This window comes from Acytostelium subglobosum (genome assembly GCF_000787575.1).
Source record: "Acytostelium subglobosum LB1 DNA, scaffold: scaffold11, whole genome shotgun sequence".
Lineage (NCBI taxonomy): Eukaryota > Evosea > Eumycetozoa > Acytosteliales > Acytosteliaceae > Acytostelium > Acytostelium subglobosum.
This window is the reverse complement of record NW_012236522.1, coordinates 1,019,075-1,039,331: the sequence shown is the minus strand read 5'-3', so window position 1 is coordinate 1,039,331 and position 20,257 is coordinate 1,019,075. Positions and strand designations below refer to the sequence as shown.

At 42.5% G+C, this 20,257-nt stretch overlaps 7 protein-coding genes across 7 annotated transcripts; 2 read left to right on the top strand and 5 right to left on the bottom strand.

Moving 5' to 3' along the window:
- Positions 1–1,102: 1,102 nt before the first annotated feature.
- Positions 1,103–2,686, top strand: SAMD00019534_062980 (hypothetical protein; the record flags this gene model as incomplete). Its single annotated transcript, XM_012898896.1, has 5 exons — positions 1,103–1,410; positions 1,509–1,872; positions 1,958–2,051; positions 2,162–2,328; positions 2,411–2,686. The coding sequence occupies 5 exons, from the start codon at positions 1,103–1,105 to the stop codon at positions 2,684–2,686; spliced, it is 1,209 nt and encodes a 402-aa protein (XP_012754350.1).
- A 1,159-nt stretch (positions 2,687–3,845) lies between these two features.
- SAMD00019534_062970 (hypothetical protein) lies at positions 3,846–5,526 on the bottom strand (the record flags this gene model as incomplete). Its single annotated transcript, XM_012898895.1, has 2 exons — positions 3,846–3,950; positions 4,201–5,526. 2 exons carry the CDS (start codon positions 5,524–5,526, stop codon positions 3,846–3,848), a joined length of 1,431 nt encoding a protein of 476 aa, XP_012754349.1.
- A 496-nt stretch (positions 5,527–6,022) lies between these two features.
- On the bottom strand, positions 6,023–6,966 carry SAMD00019534_062960 (hypothetical protein; the record flags this gene model as incomplete). Its single annotated transcript, XM_012898894.1, has 2 exons — positions 6,023–6,092; positions 6,197–6,966. 2 exons carry the CDS (start codon positions 6,964–6,966, stop codon positions 6,023–6,025), a joined length of 840 nt encoding a protein of 279 aa, XP_012754348.1.
- Positions 6,967–10,286: 3,320 nt separating this feature from the next.
- On the bottom strand, positions 10,287–10,499 carry SAMD00019534_062950 (hypothetical protein; the record flags this gene model as incomplete). Its single annotated transcript, XM_012898893.1, has 1 exon — positions 10,287–10,499. One exon carries the CDS (start codon positions 10,497–10,499, stop codon positions 10,287–10,289), a length of 213 nt encoding a protein of 70 aa, XP_012754347.1.
- Positions 10,500–14,547: 4,048 nt separating this feature from the next.
- SAMD00019534_062940 (hypothetical protein) lies at positions 14,548–16,466 on the top strand (the record flags this gene model as incomplete). The annotated part of the gene is made up of 2 exons (XM_012898892.1): positions 14,548–14,575; positions 14,632–16,466. 2 exons carry the CDS (start codon positions 14,548–14,550, stop codon positions 16,464–16,466), a joined length of 1,863 nt encoding a protein of 620 aa, XP_012754346.1.
- A 19-nt stretch (positions 16,467–16,485) lies between these two features.
- On the bottom strand, positions 16,486–17,674 carry SAMD00019534_062930 (hypothetical protein; the record flags this gene model as incomplete). Its single annotated transcript, XM_012898891.1, has 3 exons — positions 16,486–17,031; positions 17,095–17,336; positions 17,428–17,674. 3 exons carry the CDS (start codon positions 17,672–17,674, stop codon positions 16,486–16,488), a joined length of 1,035 nt encoding a protein of 344 aa, XP_012754345.1.
- An 800-nt stretch (positions 17,675–18,474) lies between these two features.
- SAMD00019534_062920 (hypothetical protein) lies at positions 18,475–19,260 on the bottom strand (the record flags this gene model as incomplete). The annotated part of the gene is made up of 1 exon (XM_012898890.1): positions 18,475–19,260. A coding segment is annotated over one exon (786 nt), but the record flags the coding sequence as incomplete, so codon positions are not given.
- Between the last annotated feature and the right edge of the window lie 997 nt (positions 19,261–20,257).

The following is a 20,257-nucleotide window of genomic DNA, read 5'->3' as shown; positions in this document are numbered from 1 at the left end:
AATATCTTTGATCCAACACRCTCCAATCAATCTTGTAAATATCTACCCCACTCCAATCTACACTCTTTTCAAAAAAATTAAATCAAAACAAATTGCAATATCATCATCTTGAACAAAAAAAATGTCATCCAACAACTTCATTCTCAAACATCTTCAACAACAACAACAAGTACTACAACTACAACCCCTGTTTATTATTCGTCCAGCCTTGCCACATCAGCCAACGATCATTTTGATTCCAAGAAGAGGTTGCGTTCTGATGAGAAGTATGGAAGTGGCCAACAGATCTGGAATCACTTCACCAAACATGATGACGGTTTGCCAAGTGCCGATACTGCGGTAATTATAGAATCGACAAATGGGTGGCGGCATTTAGAAACAGCCGGTGAGTATCCACTCATCCCAATAGTTAATATGGTTTCGAGCAATCGCTAACATTCATACCTCACTTTCAACCTTTTAGGGTCTGAATGCCATACCCTGTGTGGCATTGATTGGGAATGGGTCAAGGTCCAACAACAAGAGAACCAACGACGCTTATCTTGTTGGGTGTTCAGCCAATCAATCTTCGAGTAAGTTATGACACATATATTGCTGCGATTGTGATGCAACTGTCATTCACAATTACTAACTCTTATGTTTACAGGATTGCACTCATCAATTGGGTGTTGTGTTCTCCTCAACCTTTTTTAGAGGTTGAGAGACAAGAGTTTAGATCACTTGTCGCCTCGCTCTGCCCAACTTCTAAGATCTTTAACGGGACACAGTGAAGAGGAGAATCTTGGACCTCTTCAATGAACAGGTGGAGTGGATGGCTTGCTACTTCAGACGACTGACATCAAAGGTATCATGTTGTTTGGATTCATGTACATCTCCCAACCAAATCTCCTTCCTCGGTATCTCTGCACATTGGATTGATCCACAGTTCAAGCAGAGAGCAGTGCTTCTTACAATGTCAAAGTCCAATGATCACACAGGTATGTTCAAGTCATCATTTATTACACACCCACCCACTCATCATCGTCATCAATCAAACAATCAATTGAAACCATTCCGCTCAATCAATCTAACTTGTGTGTTACTCACATGTAGGTACTTACATATGTCTGAGATATTTCTCAGCACAATGAAGAAGTTCGACCTCCTACCTCTCTTGCATTGTACTGTGTCTGACAATGCAAGTAACAACACCAGATTCGCCCAGTGTCTTGCTGATAACCTGGACCCATCGACCCATCACTACAACTCACTGGGCACCCACATCTCTTGCTTGGCTCACGTTGCTGCCCTTGTGGTGAAGGCCATGCTTCATTGTCTGTCTGAACACGACGAGATCAATATCATTGAGAAGCTTCACAAACTCGCTGTCACTATTAGATTGAGTCCTCAGAGGAGAGAGAAATATTACAAGTATGTACTGCTCACCCATTATCACCATTCCATCAGTACAATATTGTATTACAATGTTTGAATGCATACTGACATCATAACAAACATACTATATACAGTGACTTCATCTTAAAAGACGAGGATGACATCATCAAATTGCCCAAAGTCAGAGCACCGACCAGATGGGATGGTGATTATTTGATATTGGAAAGAGCTGTTGCCATCAAGCAGACACTTGTGAATATCTGGAAACAGCGTGAATACTCTGAGTTCCAGTTGGATGCAACAGAATGGAGGATGGTGGACTCGCTCATTCGTCTACTTGAGCCATTCAGATTCGTGACCCTTCAGGTTCAAGAGGCCTCCAACAACATCTCCACGACCTACCCTCATTACGAGTACATGTTCTCCCATCTTGAACATGAATCGAAGAACAAAGGTGTCATCGGCAAGCTCTGCAAATTGGGACGTGACAAGCTCAAAGTAAGTACCGCTCTCTTATCAAGAATGTCGACATGTGATCGATCATATACATGTGCCGTGATACTAACAATGCTATCATATGTAGGAGTACTATGGTAGATCAGACGTCCAATCACACAAGTACTATTGCAGCACTGTGTTGAACCCCTCGTACAACGCTCGATTCTTTAAGACATTTGGTATGTTATTATCACAATCACTCACGCTGCGCTCGAGTACACTGCAGTGGTATACATTACGAGACTCAATACTAATATATATATATATATACACACTTTGGATTGATTAGACAATGGAAAGTACTACCAAGCAGCCATGGATGCCTTCGAAAAGGAATACAACCACTACCAAACCACAGATCCTCGTCGGGAGATCCGCAACCCCACAGAGTCTCATGATGTCAACCAGAAGAAACCAACACAATTATGGTCGGCAGTAATGAAGAAGGCCAAACCTGTATGTTCACTTAACCTCAACCGTTCAACCACTCAATAATGGACAATCGATCACTAACTCAATCTATCAATCAATCTTACAGACCGCTGTCAATGAATTGGCAATCTATCAAAAGGAGGAATCGAGAGAGATAGATGACATCCTTCTTTGGTGGCGTGATCACGAGACAACATATCCGGTCTTGGCCCGCATGGCGAAGGACTTCCTATCTATTCCTGGCGCGTCTACCTTTTTGGAGGAATCATTCAGTGCCGGACAGGACACCAAGAACAGAGGTTCAATGAAGGAGGACCTGATTAATGCCACATTCACCACTGGCTCTATCACTACCCTCAGGAGAAACATTGATTCGAAATAAATCATTCCTAGACAATCCCAATCACTCAATCAATCAACCCTGGAATATCTCTATCCAATCAATCAATCAGTAGATCGCTGCTCTACATCCGGTCAATCAAAATTTGGAATAATTCCTATTGATTTGGTAAAGTCCTCCATCAATCCATCAATCGATCATTTAAAATTTATTTACGTTATTAATAGTTTAACCAATGGATTACTATCCAACCATGACGTTCATAGTTGTGATATGGTTCACAGTTGTTAATACTTACATTAACTATATTTATTAGTCTAACTTACCAAGTGATTCTTTAGGTTCCAAGAGCGGACTGGATCATCGTCAACTATGAGGAGTATTGCCATTGCCTCAACTCCATTCATACGACCACGATTAGTGACTTCTCTGGCGATGAGAAGAATCGCGATTCTCCTTCTTCTTTGTCGATGTATCTCACGCTGACATCATGATGTCAGTGCAGCCCATCGACTTTTTCTTCTTTGAAGTTATCATTCTGAGTCATAGATGCCTCCAGTAGTAGTTTAATATTTGTCGAGGAATGAAGCCAAGTAACTGTCCAATACAGAATCAAAGACCCTCTCAGGTTTCATTGAGTGGCAATGTTGAACTAATAATTATAAAGGGGATGGATATCCGTCTTCTAAACTTAAATAAATTGAATACTATCTATATAATATTCCTCGCCAGACTCCCTGCGCGTATACAGTCAGCACATCAGCATTCTTGCTCAGCTCAGCACGTTGAGTGTGTAGTTGTTGTAGTTGTATATTTATTTTTTCCTCCTAGTAACCAAAGTGCGTAAAACCTTGGCACTCTCCTCTCTATCAATATCAATAACTTCTCCACCATTATTGATAGTTGTATCCGGTTTCTTTCTCTTTAAGGATGCCTCTGGTATTGGTAGAGACTCATAGAAATTGTAGATCTGATCAATACTCTTAGGCTTGCTAAATGGTCCAGTGCTCTTCGGCCCAAGATYCCCCAGACGGGTCATAAAGTGGTGAGAGGTCCTGACCTGCAAAGTACATAATCATCTTCTTTCTGTAGTGTCGCTCGAAGAATAGCACAGGGTTGACATCATTATCGGCTTGTTTTGAGAAATCACGGTTGTTTTTCTTCATCCTGTAGACCTGCAAAATATTCACAAGACTCTCAGTTACCTGGCCATAGTGGTCTCTTTGAGATGCAATGTCTGCGTCAAGATCGATGTCCATGTAGATTCCAGCATTCTTGGGCAGCTGGACACGTGGGATGTCATCGGCTGATGATGATGATGATGTCAGGTAATGTTGTATAATCCAAAGCACCAGTTCCATTGAGTATAGCGTTGCAGGACCACAGTTGTATAAGTTGTTATGGACTGGCCAATATGAGAGTGGATATCCTTTGACTTGCGAGTCATCAATGCCCATATATTTGTAGACGTCTTGGGGTAGTTGCATGTTCTTTGTGCCCTTTGTGYCCWTTGTGTCCATGTGAATGTATGCCTGTGCCAGTTTGTGAGATGATACCACCAGGAGAAGTGACCAATGACTGTCTTGTTCGATGGGTAGGAGGTGAATCTCAACCTCTTTTCCATAGCTGACCACTGAGTCTGGATAATCTCTGAGCATTGCCAACGTATGTGGGTTGTGTATGCGAACCGGGAAGGTCGAAGGAGATTCACAGTATGACTTGGTATTGACCCACCGTGAGAATATGTCGTGGAGAAAACTCTGTGCAAAGTGTGCCATGACATCCTGGTCAAGCCAACCAGAACCGTCATTGCCGCCTGTTTTAGCACACAAGATCGCCTCTAATGAATGAGGATTGGCAAGACCATAGTTCGGATCGATAACATTGTCAATGTGGAGGTGTTCAATATAGAATGGTAGTCCTTGATTATATTCCACTACCCCTGGTCCATAAGACAACTTTGGTTCTGGTGTTGCTGTTGGTGCTCCTAGTGGTGGCATATCTTTGGTGGATGAGAGGGATGGCTCTTTTGGATCGGGAGTGGGGGAAGGAGTCGTGGACGAGAGGACGTGTGCAGTAGCTGTGGATGAGGGAACGGGAATTTGGATAGACATTGACTCTGTGATGTGGGGACGAGTCGCCGATGAATGAGCGAGAATAGAATGAGCCATTGATGAAGGTATATGGTCGTCGCAGATTGGCGCATCATGAGTATGTAAGAATTCCTTCGTGTCCGGTGTTGTGGCACTCTCCCCATCCAAATCCACATCAACAAAATCCTCTACCAATTTTGGTGGCGATATCTTTCTATTTACCTGCGACACTTGTGTACTGGATGGAGGTTGTTGATTACCGCAGAAATAGAAATGTGAATCTGAGTGAGAGTCGACCAAGATCACATCAGCGGGTGGGTTCGAAGGGTTGATTGGACGCATGCGGTTACATGCGCGTCGGTACAGTGGTGGCAGTTCCACTAAGACGTTGAACATGAACATTAGCATCCTCTTTCTGTATGCGCCTTCAATGAACATAATCTGGTTGTGGTTGCAGTCCTGTTGATCTATAGAGCTCGCATTCCTAGCTGTGTATGTACGCAGTAGACCCATTAGCCACTGCATCCTGTTCGCACAGTTGAGACTGATTGAATCCTCAGTAGTGAAGTCCTCATTAGCAGGCGTGTATCCAGGATGATCGTCCATGTGTTGAAAGATTTGTAGGATAGGTTGATTATGAGTGTTGAATGTAGACCAATGTTGTTGGATGATACATAAGAGCAACTCGATTGTGTACAGAGTAGCTGGGCCGCAGTTCAATCCATTGTTCTTGGTTGGCCAATGATGCAACTTATTGGAGCTCAAGACGTCAAGTTCGTCCAAGCGCATGTACTTGGATATGGATGTGGGAATGTTGCTTGCAAGAGTGTCCAAGTGAAGACATGACTGCGGTCTATTCAACCTTGATAAAACGAGAAGAACTGACCAATGCCTCAATTCATTATGATTGATAGGTACGATGTGTACTTCATATTCCACACCGTATGATACCGTGGCACTCTGTGTGCTTGGACGTTGGCATGTTGTTGGGTCGTGGATGATGATGGGAAGTTGAGACTTGTTTTGCTCGGTTATAGTGATATGAGCTGGCAGTGTATAACAATGATACATAAATGCTTGGATGCAGTGAGCCATAACAGTGGTGCCAATATATCCTGAATCTCCACCAGTGCCAGTGACACCCCTAAGCTCTGCCAGGTACACGGGAACCTCATCTGACTTCATAATTGCGCTGCTGGATCTTGTATCAGCGCTGAGGCAGATGGTGTTGAGTAATTTTGGACGAAAGATTGATTCTGATTCTCCTGTCCTCCGCTGGTCACTATCACTCGATGTGCATGTGGTCGTGGTCGATGTTGTCGATTCGTACATCAACATATCCTCTTTCTCCATGTCTACAGTATCAGTATCGACAATATGTATCCTGGGCACACCCAGGAATTCTTCGATCGCTCGTGGGGATGATGGTGGTGGTAGTGATGATGGCGACACTACGTACTTTTCACCATAGTCAACAATGAGCTCATCACCTTCATAAATATTGTTAAGTGCTCGGACCATGCCTGTTGACATGAATTGGACGTTGGCGACTGGCTGGCCTGCACCCCCACGTGGACCTGGTGTCGGGTAGTTGATGAACCTAGCCACTGATGATAGCAACATGTCACTTGCATCGACGTACATCCTGAGACTATCTTTGGCCTCTGGTATCTTCAATGTGTACTCAGGCTCCTTGCCAACCAGTCTCAACTTGTCTTTCATTGCTCTGTGTTCTTGAATTGTCAGATTGCGGCCAGTGTACATGATGATGTCTGCATTTTTCTCAAACACTGGACTCTTCAAGGGCTTCTCGTATAGGCCACCGACATAGTTATTTGCGGGTCGAGGAATATCGCAATAGTGTATGGCAAAGAGACCGAGTCCAGCATGGGGGATGTTGCTCGTCTTTACTTCGAGTGAGTGGCACTGACGTAGATGTTTGCTGCAGAAGTCCCAACACTTGGTCAACGTTCCACAACCAGCAAATGTGCAGATGTTGAGTGGGCCGTGGAGGGCGACCAGCTTCTTCACCCTTTTGATGCCACATTTGACAGAACCTTCGTTCGCTTTGCGCTTGCTGGCGATCATCCTATACCCATCTCGCCCAGCGACGCTATCTCTGTGGTATTTGAAGTCCATGCGCTGCTTGACAGCACTGTCTAGAGTGGAGTACGTTGGAGGGACATCCATCCAATCGGATGTCATTGGTGCAGTGGTTGTAGTAGTCATTGATAGATAATTAGATCGATGTAAACAAATAGAAGTATAAGAAGCAGTGATGGTTGAAGAAATGTGCGGGATTAATTTTACATATTAATTGTTCCCACAGCCTTTTTCGTTCTTAAATGTGTTGGTTTTAATTAAACTTAAATTATTCTCGCATATTTAAATGTGGGTACATTTTACATGCCAATTGTTCCACATGAAATATCCCACAACATCCTCTGAGGAAACAAGTGAATCAACAACAGTGACAAAGGCAGCAACTGCAACCCAATCGACTTCACCGATTGCCGATGTTCATCCCATCTCATTGACATCTGTCTCGACAACAGCCACAACACACTTCGAACTGAACGTATGGAGATGTCCCCATAGTAATTGTCCTTCACACAGCAGTTATCCGATGTTTGTTGTGTGCGGAAGACGTAATTGTGAGAGGTAGTGTGTGTGGAGTGGGACTTAATTGAATGAGTTTGTGACAGTTAACTAAGTTCACTAATGAGCAAGGTTCTCACAACTATACAGATACACACATATAATCATTCTTAATTACATGATCAGACAGACAACGAATCACATCAACAAATCAGATAGATGTAAAGACATAGAATGATCAAGAACAACTCATACAGATAACGAATCATATCCTGCTTGATCGGCTCGGCATTTTGCCACGGTCTATCCTCTCTACTCGATAGTCTTGTTTCTTTGCGACCTTCTTGATGCGTGACTCCAACTCATCCAACTGTTTGTTCACCACCCACTCTCTCCAGTTGATCGTGCTCGTCCTCCAACTCTTTCAATCGAACATCTCGACCCAGTGCATCCAACTCAGCATCCCAACACATCATCGGCTTCCTCTCTGTACCACATCGGACAGTATTGGTCAGAGTGCCAAGGTAGTACCTTGCATCACTCTGTCCCATGTGTATATATCAGCGCTCTTGCACCTTTGTTGTCCTTCTTGTCGTCGTATGGTTTGACACGGCATATGTGCTCAGCAGATGTGGCCTGCACTGGCTCGTTGCCCTGTTTGAAGGTGACATTGTATATAGATACTCGTCTTGGATAGGTCATAAAGTACCGATGTGATGGTACCTGCCCACCATGTGCCACTATCAATCCTCAAGATCAACAGGAGCAACAGTGACAGGCAAGGAACTATTGTTGGAGGATCTTGAACGTTCAGATCTGGGTTTGAATCTTGATTGATATGCTAACTTGGATCGTTCAGCGCCGTTCACAAATATGACTGGATGTCGGTCGATTGGAACAAAGATGGCGTCCAGATCTCCATCTTCACATTTACACTTCTGGAAACACTTCTTGAAGACAGATACGCGCGTCCACTTGTACATAGTCAACGCCATCTTGCTTCCAGCTGTTGACAGTGGTCTGGTTAAAGTCAACACGGTCAAGGTATCCAAGGTGTTGATCACGTTGGAGGTCTCCTCGACGGATGTTACTGTAGTCACTGGTGTAAGCATATAGTCTCGATGCCCTCTCAAGGATCTGCTTGGATATTCTAACACTGTTTGTACTGTTATTCCTAATAGATTTGTTAATTCGATGCGAGCCTATTATTGATTAACAAGGTTAGAACTCTTGCGTTTGACACACATGCCAAGCAAGGTGTAGCATTGCGTCCACAAGGTCTTTACTTCTGGAAAGAAGTCAGTAATGGTTCGTACACATTATGATAGTTCTCAAGAAACATGTCCACTGCAACCGATGCAAAGAAGCCTAGCGTGTATGTAATAGTTGTTTGTTGTGCTTGGCGGGAATTATAACTAACATGTCATCCTATTTGACGCGCATAACATTAGCTGCAGAGAGTATCGTATAGAGCCATACTGCAGTTGTATTTGCAGACATGGCCCTACTCATCGAGCTCTTGGATTATATTCTGTATGGATGAGTCAATCACGCTATAGATGCCCTTGGTGCAAGGTTACCAAGGACAACATCCACCAATGTACGGAAGAGAGACACCCACTTCGCAATCTGCAAGAAGTGGTACCAAATGAGAAGAAGCCAGCCAGGGCTTGTCACAAGCCCGGCTTGTGGCACAAGGTATGTCATTATCTCCCACTCTATCATTAATTTACTAACCACACGTCCACTCATCATGGTTATAGCATCATCCAGTAATCAAGTTGCTAAGTGTTTGTTCATTCATTCCAGACTTGTTGCACGTTCATATGTCGTTGGTCCAACTACACAGGAGCTGAATGATCGACCTTGCCCTCTCTTTGGATTCACTGGACATTGACATCACAAACACCTTCAAGTAAATGAGGATCACGTTGATGAAGAAGGAAAACTCCAGCCCATCGATCTCTTCAGGGACTCTAGGATAAACTTTGAGGAGCCCATCAACGTTTGGACAAGGCCTTAGGATAGCTGCCATGCGTACAGTCTGGAGCCAACTGTATTCTCTGTTGAACATCGCCTTCAACATGAAGAGTCGCAAGATTACTGAGGCATATTGGATGAGCATGTCAAAGGTCTGGCTGAAGAATCTCACTACTCTCTATGGACCTTCAAGCGCCATCACCTATGTGCATGTGTTCACGTTCCACTTTGGGCTATACCTTCATAAGTTTGGAAACTTAGAGATGTTCTTTAAACTTTAGTCTTGAAGGTATGTTGTTGTTGCTCATGACAACTACACTCACAAACAATCAATCAAACAAACAAACAAACAATCAATCAAATAATTAACATTAATATGCGCCAACTAGGTTGCCACAAGATTAACAAGTCTATCAAGCTATATGCCACCAATGGCCTCAAACGGCATCAACCTTCAAGCCATGGCTGGGGATGATGGAGATCAACCTCCTCCTTCAGAAGACCGTCTGGAGGCGGGAGCAGTTACAACACTACCCATTGACCTTGAGCAGCGCTACGACCTAGCATTCACCAGGTCCGCCACTGTCATCCAAGACTACTGCCTCTCTGCTCCATCTTTGACAAACCATCGATCAGTTGTAGCAACTACAATATCAAGCACTGCCAACACAGCCAGTACCTACAGCATAAGCATACGCAAAGAGAAGATGTCGTGTATATGTCAATCCTTTCAATACCATGGGGAGCAAGCCATTCGCAACTATGCTCTGAGGCAGGAGACAACAATCGATGTTGTTGATGCCTATCAGAAGATACTTATGATTACAGGACATGCAAGACCTGCCTCTCCAGTCCTACTACCTCCACAACCAGACAGGCCACACCACTCACCACAAGACACAACGCATTAGACCACGACAGCCCCTCAGTCAACAGACTACGACGATGATGGATTATATGGAGGAGGTAACTCATTCTCCCCTGACCACAATGACGCCCATGGTGACACCCATGGTGACACCCTCTCTGAGAATGACGAACACCAGCGCTTGCAACAAGAGCAACGACCATTCACCAGCGCTCCAGTACAGCAACAAAGACATATATTCATACCTGACTACGATCTCGATGATCAATTGAGTGAACAACCTCAGCAACATCAACCTCAACAACATCAACAACATCAACTACATCAACCTATACTACCTCAACAACCACGATCAACAACAACAACAACAACCATGCTGCAGTGCAACAACAACAACCAAGTCCTTCTACAATGGACCAACCAGAGTACCAACAGCATCAACGATTGCCACCTGCATCCATTGAAATATAGGACCAACAGTGTCCTCCGATTGTCTTGACGTTGGTGTTGAGTTGACATATGTGAATACAAGACGTCCGTTGATCCTCCAATGATAGGATGTGGTGCACACAGAACAATCGTTGAGATGGTGTTTGGTGCAAACTGGGTGCACAAGTGGAGATGAGGCTTGGAGATTCAACACATGATCATCCATTCTAGGTGAAAATAATAGCCCGGGCGGACCATTGTTCCAAGAGAAGATGAAGTCTGTGAAATCATCAGAACACATCACATTGAACAGGATGCCCATCGAGGTATCAAGGCCACCATCACATCAATATCTAGAATATACACCATCAAAAGTATGTTTCCATTCAGTGATCGACATTCTCTTTGGTATACATACCCACACACTTATATTGCTCAGAAATCAATAAAAGGGCTCGAAAGTTCATCAAGCTTTGCAATACTTGCAAATGTCGATCAACACAACCAACAACGGGTCAACATGCCGAGCCCTCGCAACAACAACAACAAGAACAACCACCTGTTCAACAACAACCTGCCCCATCGTCAAAGGAAGGGAGTTGTGATAGTTTGTTCGATACCCCACCACAATCGCCTATTGATCAAGACTCAATGATGGAGAGTGAAACAGATGACCCCATGGGAAGTGATGACACAGACGACGAACCGGAATATGTCGATGACGACAACGACGAAGAACAACAACAACAACAACAGCAACAACATGTCCCGGGATCACCAGAGAAGGATAGTAGCGGCAGTAGGGCAAAACCCATTGATCTTGACTCAGTGAGGAGTGACAATATTGAAGATCCTATCGTACCCGAGGAACGTCCCATGTCCATTACTGGTAAGTACTCATGTATAATTGCTCTCCAAACCGGTTGACATCTAATTTAATCAATCACCACAGATAAGGATGAAATAATCAATAGGATCGGCAATATGATTGACTTCCGAGACTACAGCACACTGAAAGTCTTTTCCTTATCAAGCTTCGACCGAGAAACAGCCAGTGAAGTGCAAGACCTAAAAAAGAGGTTCCGTCAGTACTCATTGTTATTGCATCCAGACAAGAACATGCACTTAGAGCCTAATCAAAAAGAACGCTTGGAAGAAATATACAAATTTGTGTTGGCTGCCTTCCAATCATTGTGCGAACACGGAAATTTTGCCTTTGATTTTCAACCACCACCAGGTCCCTAAGAGAACACTTAAACCTACCCTTGCCCTACATAAAACCTTGATTTGCCTTGTTCAATCTCCTTGAACTATTATTATATATTTTTTTTATAAATGGTAATTTGGTTGGTTATTTGATGTTGTTGACAATGTATATACAGGGTAAGTGTAGCCCTTTTATTGCAAGAGTCACTTGAAAATCATTTGTATGAGTTATAAAGTCTGTGTAATGAAGTTATGAAGCACCAGTCGAAGATTGTCACATCAACTTAAATGTTTCTGCTCCTAAAGTCTCATTAAACAGATACAGAGTTTAAACAAGTTATCATTCAATGATCAAGCTCATCAACATCACCACGTGGATGATGAGACATCATTGGTTTATCATTAGATAGCAGTGACAATGAAGACATCTCAGCTCAGTTCATGTTCTCCAAGCGTTGGTGGTAGTGTTTCATACCTGTCGATCGATCATCCGTCCTCAATGATGTGTGGTGTGTGTATGGTAGGATGATGAGGTGTGCATGAACCATTATTGATCAATTACCCTGCAATTATTATTTGTGGTGTGTGGTAACCAACACACCTGTCATCCTCTCCATCTCTCATATTAATTAGTATGAGAGGGACAAACAAGAATCCATCAGCGTGACTGTTGTTGATGTACTTGTTGCCTGCTACCGTGGATGTTAACAACGTTGGCAGTGCTTGTTGTAGCAGATGTCGTTGCTGTTGATGAACTGGCGTATTTGTGAGCTGTTGGCAACGTTGTAGACATTACTGACTGAGATTGATTGAGTTGACATGGTAATTGAGGCCCTGTTGAAGTGACTGTACTTGTTGTGTTGTGAATGGTGATGCTGGCTACGGTATGGTGACTGTATTGAAGCCGTTTTCATCGTGGTCTTAGTCATAGTAATAATGACCAACTTTTGATTGTTTGAAAGTGTGCATCCATCAATACTGATCTTCAGAAAGATCTTCTCTGCCTTGTATGCTCTCTGGCCTGGTGGGGTCGCTGCATTTCCAACAGTGACCTTGACCACAGGCTTCTTAGTCTTGTCTAGATTCGCTCGCTCCTCCTTGAGCATGAGACGCACCAAGTTGGTGAGTTGTACATACGTCCCATCAGTCTGTTCTTTGATATTGTACTTGTTCACGATCTCTGTGTTTGAGAATGAATGAATAATTATTAATAATTGAATGGTTAATGAATTGATGTATATATGTATTAATGTTTGTATGAATGAATGAATGAATGAATGAATGAATGAATGAATGTGTGATCAAATAAGAAGTGATAGAATTATTAAATGAATTAAAAAAAAATCCAAGTTGGTGAATATAATGGTGGAGATCATTCATTCAACCAATCACAATTTCTAACTTACCTTGTTGTAGAGCTTTAACCTTATCTAGAGAGTATTCAGAGGCATGACCTTGTGTGCGGGGAAAGGGACAAACATGAATCCATCAGCGTGTGATGACAGCAACAGCAACTTGTCCAAGCGACTTCATTGATTGCAGATGTTCATCCCATCTCATTGATCTGTCTCGACAACTGCCATAACCTCCCTAGTGATTGACAACAACTACCACGACAGAAGGGGGCCGCGACTACTGTAGTCGACTACGCTATTACAGGTTGATTGAGTGGAAACTGTAGTGTCCATCATGCATCAACTTATGCATGGGCCGCCTCGACACAATGTCCATCCACTTTGACTATTAACCAATTCAGCTACGTCATCAATTCAAGAATGCTTGACGATAATATCATCATTTTGGTAACTGCACATCCGTTCCATTTGGTGCTCATTCCCTGGACGACATCCAATCTGCCAAACAATCGATATATATATAAATATAAAAGCGAAAGCTACTAAACAAATTACACGACAACAATAAATTTATTTATCTTCATCTTGCTGCTGGCTGTCATTAAGAGATAATTGATTATTAGTTTCCCTTGGTTTGATCATGACAACAATCCATCTTAGATGAGACGAACAATGGTACAACTTTTACATCATGTAGTTAACCATGGATGTTGAAAGGGGTGTCATCTGAGATCGGATGTTGTCAAACGAAATTGGTTGGGGTTGTTGGGGAACACTTTGAAACTTGGGAATGGACAATTTGGGTAATACTTCTCAAGTCGAGTCCAATCAAATCAAATCAAACATATCACAATCAAACATAGAAGTAGATCATTGACTATTGGTCAATTTATAAATATAACACTGCTAGATCATAATAAGCATTGAATATATGTAACCACAATTAAGAGCAGGTTCAATTAAATACATATGTAATGAATGAATGAAAGTTGATTACCAATCATTATCATGATCAACACCTCCTACTACGTATAACTGTCAAATGATCTAACCTGAAGGAACACTGTGTCGCCTTTTATCATTGTTATATGCCCTGGGTAATATCCAATTATTGATTGATTGATTAAATAATAAAATATTATGACTTGAGTTTACAGGATTCTTTGTTATAAATAATTATTCTTTTAACTTATTTTTTATTCAAATAGTTATTAAAAAAAAGATATATATATCATGGCAATAACTACTAATATATTTTTAATAATAATATTATTATCATTTATTAATAATAATTTGATCTTATGTATGGAGATGGATGATGGAAGTAGTTCCATTAATATTCAAAGTCAATGTATGACTGATATAATGAATATGATGTCAAACATTGCTGTTGGTATCCAAAGTAAGTAAAATCACAAACATTATTTAATTAATTATTTATTATTAATATTATTAAAGTGCTTACTTATAGTGGAAGAGGAATGGATGATCTTGGAAACATTGATGGTTGTCTGGGATTACCATCAAACACGTCTCACTACTGTGTGTACCAGTCTGAGATGGATATTCCTGTTGCCGGAAGCATGTCCTACACGTTGGGCCTTTGTCTACCACCAAGTTGCAACACGACCACAGACATTAGCATGGCCATCCAACAACTGTCCCAAGTGGGTGCCGTACTCGTGAAGCCTGGCAACGATTCAGTGAGCCATTGTTATGCCGACTATGATCATGTCACTGTCAAGGAGTGGACTGCTGGAGCCGGAATCATGGTTGGAGTGTGTCTGTTCTTTTCGCTCTTGGTGGCCGTTGGTACTGCGCTCGAGGTTGCCATAATGACCATGATGCGTACCAGATCGCACAAGAATGATGTTGTTCAACAGACCACGCCAATTGAAGAGTCAGAGCAACGGGCCGGCCCAGTGCCAGTCAAGAGATCGCCTATACTCCATGCGTTGTTGGCATTCTCATTGGTGTCCAATTATAAGTCGTTCACAAATGGACGATCCACCAAGAGATACTTGGACTCACTAGATGGCATAAGGACCTTGTCGACGTGTTGGGTCGTGCTCGGACACTCGTTGGTCTTCCTGATGGGACCGGGCCTAGACAACGTGAGCTACGTGTTTGGAGTGGCCAGACGCTCGTTTGCCTTCCAAGTGTTCATGGCGGGCGAGTTCTCTGTCGACGTGTTCTTCATGCTGAGCGGCTTCCTCGTGGCCTACACCGTGCTGACCCAGATGGACAAGAGACAGGGCAAGACCGGCCCGCTGTTCTGGCTGATGTACGTTGTGCACCGCTTTATCCGTCTGTCGCCACTCTACTACTTCATTGTGTTCTTCTTCTGGCAGGTGTCGCCACTGCTTGGCAGTGGTCCCCTGTGGTTCCTCTACAGGGACACAGTGAAGACGTGCGACCAGTACTGGTGGACCAACCTGTTGTACATCAACAACATGTATCCGGTCAAGTTAGCCGATGAGTGCACGGGCTGGGGCTGGTACTTGGCCAACGACATGCAGTTCTACCTGCTGGTGCCCATTGTATTGGTGGTATTCTACTGGAGGCGATGCGCTGGCTGGGCCCTCGTATGTGCCATCCTGGCCGCATGCTTCACGTCCAACATTTGGGTGGCGGCCAAGTACGAGATACCAACATTCTTTGAGTTCGCCGCCAGTCCAGATGGATTTGGCCAGGACCTGTACCAACGCCCGTGGTTCAGAATGGGCGCCTATGTTGTGGGTGTCGCCGTGGCCTTCTTGTATCGCGAGCCAAAGACAAAGGAGCTGTATGACATGCCATGTTTCCGTGCTGTGGCCTACGTCGCATCGCTGGTCATCACCTTCTTCTTTGCCTACATCCCCTATACCAGCTTCCACAGTGAGAATGGATGGAACAACACCGAGAACTCATTGTTCAACGGCTTTGCGCATACCATGTTGCCGCTGGGTGTGACCATATTCATGATGGCAACGTTCTACGGCCATGGCGGTGTGGTGGCACTGTTCCTTGAGCATCCATTGTTCCGCTACCTGTCCAAGCTCACCTACTCCACCTATCTGGTTCATCCTATTGTGATGTGGGTACACTCGTACTCATTGACGACGTACGCACACTACTCTCCAATCGAGTTCACCTGGACATTCGTTGCCAACCTGGTAATGTCGTTCGCTGCTGCGTTTGTCCTCCATCTGACCATTGAGCGACCATTCATGAACATTGAAAGAATGGTGTTTGGAGGTGGCGGCGGGAGCGGCAAGAAGGAAGATGGCGGTGAGTCGCCATCATCCAAATAAATGATGAATGAATGATCGATCATTCGAATGGATCATTCTTCTTCCATGTGAGATTGAGTGTTCCACCACGGTATTGGAGTGAGCAGACGGGTCCAAAGCTGCTGAGCATGACTGATGCCTCTTGTTGAACAGAGTCGTTACTTGTTACAGTGATCCTCACAATGTCTTTTGAGGCACTGACACTGTGGTGATCGTGTGTTGATGACTGCGTACACATCTTGCACACGGGCAAGTTACACTTCATACAAAGATACTCAATAGGTAGGTGATGGAATGAGCAGTCTTTGATGACGTTGTTGTTGTTGTTGTTATGGGTGATGCTTGACAACAAGTCCTTGTCGTTATGATGATGATTGGTCTTGATCTTCTTGATGTCTCTCTCTGGTAGTGCTTGTCCAGATAATGCCAGACTCTCGAGTGAGCTTGAAGACTGTGCTTGAGTGTTGAACTTGATGTTTAAGCTGCTAAAGTCTGACAACTTCCTTTTGAGTGTACTGCTCTCAGCCTCCACTTCATCCACAGCAGTGACACCAGAGGGTGACAAATGGAAGGACTCATCAAATACCTGACAAAGTGTAGTATGGTGTTAGGCATGCCAATTGAACATCCATCAATAAAGTTAACTTACACTGTAGTCATCATCGTCCAATGAAGGTGATGGCATTGCGAAATCAAAGTCTGTGGAAGATGTCGTGGACGATGTTGTGGTCGTGGTCGTGGTAGTGGTAGTGGTCGCCTTTGATGATGCACCAGAAGTAGTAGCATGAGGAATGGGAGAAAGAGAGGTGGCCACCAATGTTGTCGCTTTAGTTTGTTTTGGCATTGGTAGCCTTAGGGGATGCGAAGTACCTATCTTCATGAATGGTCTGGCTAAATATTGTGTGCGCGATGTTAGTCAATCAGTGGATCAATGCAAGTGCATGGAGGAATCGATCCAGCAAGCAGGCAGGCAGGTACATACTAAGGTTGTCCAATGTGGCCAGATCACTCCTTGATGCAATGGCATTCTTTGGATCGAATGAGTAGAATGGATCATTCTTGATTGTGTTGCTGCTTATCCTCAATCCTGATGCTGGACCCTTCACAACAGACAATGTCGATGTCGATGTTGATGCAGTGTTTCCAGCTGGCACTGTGCCAAACTGATGCGAAGCAATTGATGCCGTGGTCTTGGCATTACTATTCTTCCTCTTAATATCGATTATCATTGATATTGGTCGCAAGTCATTGATATGAAACTTGTCCTTATTGAACACTGTGAACTTCTCCACAATGATTGTATACTCTGTATCACCACCAATCGTTTGTACCGACTTAAACTGATACTTATTCAATTCAATATATGATCCAATCAATGTATTATAATTGTTTGTTCCACGACTTGATTGTGATTGATTGCTCAAGTTAGTTGACTCGTCACTCAATCACTCACTCAATCACTCAATCTTACGATACATACTCTTTTAGACTATTGTCAGTTGCTGAAGGTTCGATACACATCTTGATGTATGACTTTGTATCAGAGAGATATAAATCACTTGTTGTTGTAATATTCTTATTATTACGATTATTGTTATTGTCTACGATACTCTTATTATGTGATTTTAACTTGTAATGTAATAAATGTTATTAGTTCATTCATACATTCATTCATTCAATATAACATACAGTGATGATCTGTCCCATTGGTACATCAGGGCAACACTTTGATATCAAGGCATCTGCTAACCATTGTTGAATCATCACAGTTGACTTATCCCTTCCATTGGATTTTCCCTTAACATTATTGTTGATATCATTCATATTGCAACTTCACTTAGGTATATAAATATCTGTTTGAACTTGTATAAGTTCATGTGAGATAGCGCGCCAAAAGACGAATGACTCCAAAAAGTGGGGAAACGAAGTTAAATAATGATTTTTATATAATTTGTTATCTACTAATAACACAATTCAGAGCTGACGGACTGACTGAATGAATGACTAACTTGACTGTCAAATCTCAAAGAAGCAGTTGGAGAAGTAGGTCTCCCATACTAATCACTCCAATTGGACGTCGAGAATCGTTGGAATCCACAACAAAGATACGATGCACTTGGTTGGTATGTATCTTGGTGAGTGCAGTTTCGAATGTCTCATCTCTAAGTACATGAACACAATGATGAGGTCTCACTGTCTTTGGATCATTCTTGATATAGTCCAGGAATTGCTTTACAGGTCGATACAGCTTCCAGAACAGAGAGCCATCGGTCGCCATACCCTGGAGATCCTTGGTGGACAATGTGTCGATCAGATTTCCACTCTCATTCACTACTGCCAGTCCAGTGATATTCTTCTCCTCCATCAACTTGAATGCATCGATGGCCATCGCTGTCGACTGAATGGTGACCACATGGCTGGTGTCTGGCAATCCCTTCATATTCTTGATCATCAAGTCCTTCTTTGTACCAAGTAGACTTATATTCTCGTAGATGAATCTAATTAATTGTGATTGTGTGAGCATTGATACTAAGTGACGACTCCTCATATTGTCAAGAATGGGAATATGATGAGCATGGCAATCCCTGGCCATAATCTCCAATACAGAGAATAAAGAGAATTCACTTGTAATAGGATGGAATTTGTTCTCCTTGGATGGGAAAGCCATTATATCATTGACTTTAAGTTGTTGGAATTGTTCCGACTCTTGAACCAACTTCCAAAAGTCTTGTTCTGGGGACATCTTCTCCGCTCCAAAGTGATGATTTACATATTTTACAATATCAAACAAGTCTATGAATGATATCCATCTCTTCTTATCTATATTTAGATTTAAATATTAATAAGATATCAATCCTAGTCCTAGATATAACATATTAATAAAGAATAGGCATACCTTTACCCTGAAGGAATACTGGCACTGAGTAGAATCGTCTCTCAGTTAAACCTTTGAATACTTTAGATAGGTTATCATCTCTTTGAGCACAATATATTGATTGATCCCTTGTTTTGATACTTATCGCTTTAGTATGTATCAATTTGATCAACATTGCACTCCCATCATTTGGTGTTTGTAATTGTCTTTGTTGTTGTTGTTGTAGTTGTTGATTTAATGTCAATGGAATCAAAGGTTGTTTAAACATCTCCTTCAAATGTATAACTCCAACTTTATCAATATCTTTATCCAACCTCTGTTTTTTGTTGGAATCCTCTGTAGCAATAGCTATTCCTTTCTTTCTTTTATTATCATCCATAATATATATATGTATTAAATATCTTTCTAATCAAATATTGTCAATAAAATTATATATTAATAATAATAAAGATATCTTATTGAATGATAACAATAAATAATGTTGAAGAAGGAGAACCAGGTTCTTCTTGGTAATTGACATGGATAAATGAGGAAGTTACCTCACTGAGCATTAATCTGACTCAAGTTGTCCTTGACATGCATGACTTGTTGTTGATAGGGGGTTGCGTCATACGAACTTGTAATTCAACCCATTATCCACAAAACAAGATGTATCATTGATACATACATACACACATACTACTCAATTTAGACATGAATGCATCCAGACATTGGGTGTCCAATGCAATACACACATAATGGAAATTTGGAAGTGAGTGACTTGTGTAATGTAGATCAACACGACGACACGGCACGAGCATCTTGATAATCATCAATCCATCCATACCTGTCTTTGTTCAGCGATGATCACAAAGTCTTGACATGACGCTCATCACTCGTTCACTCATTCGTTCGCTGCTTTCTCTGTTTGGGTCAGTCTCCCCATTGAATGATTTGT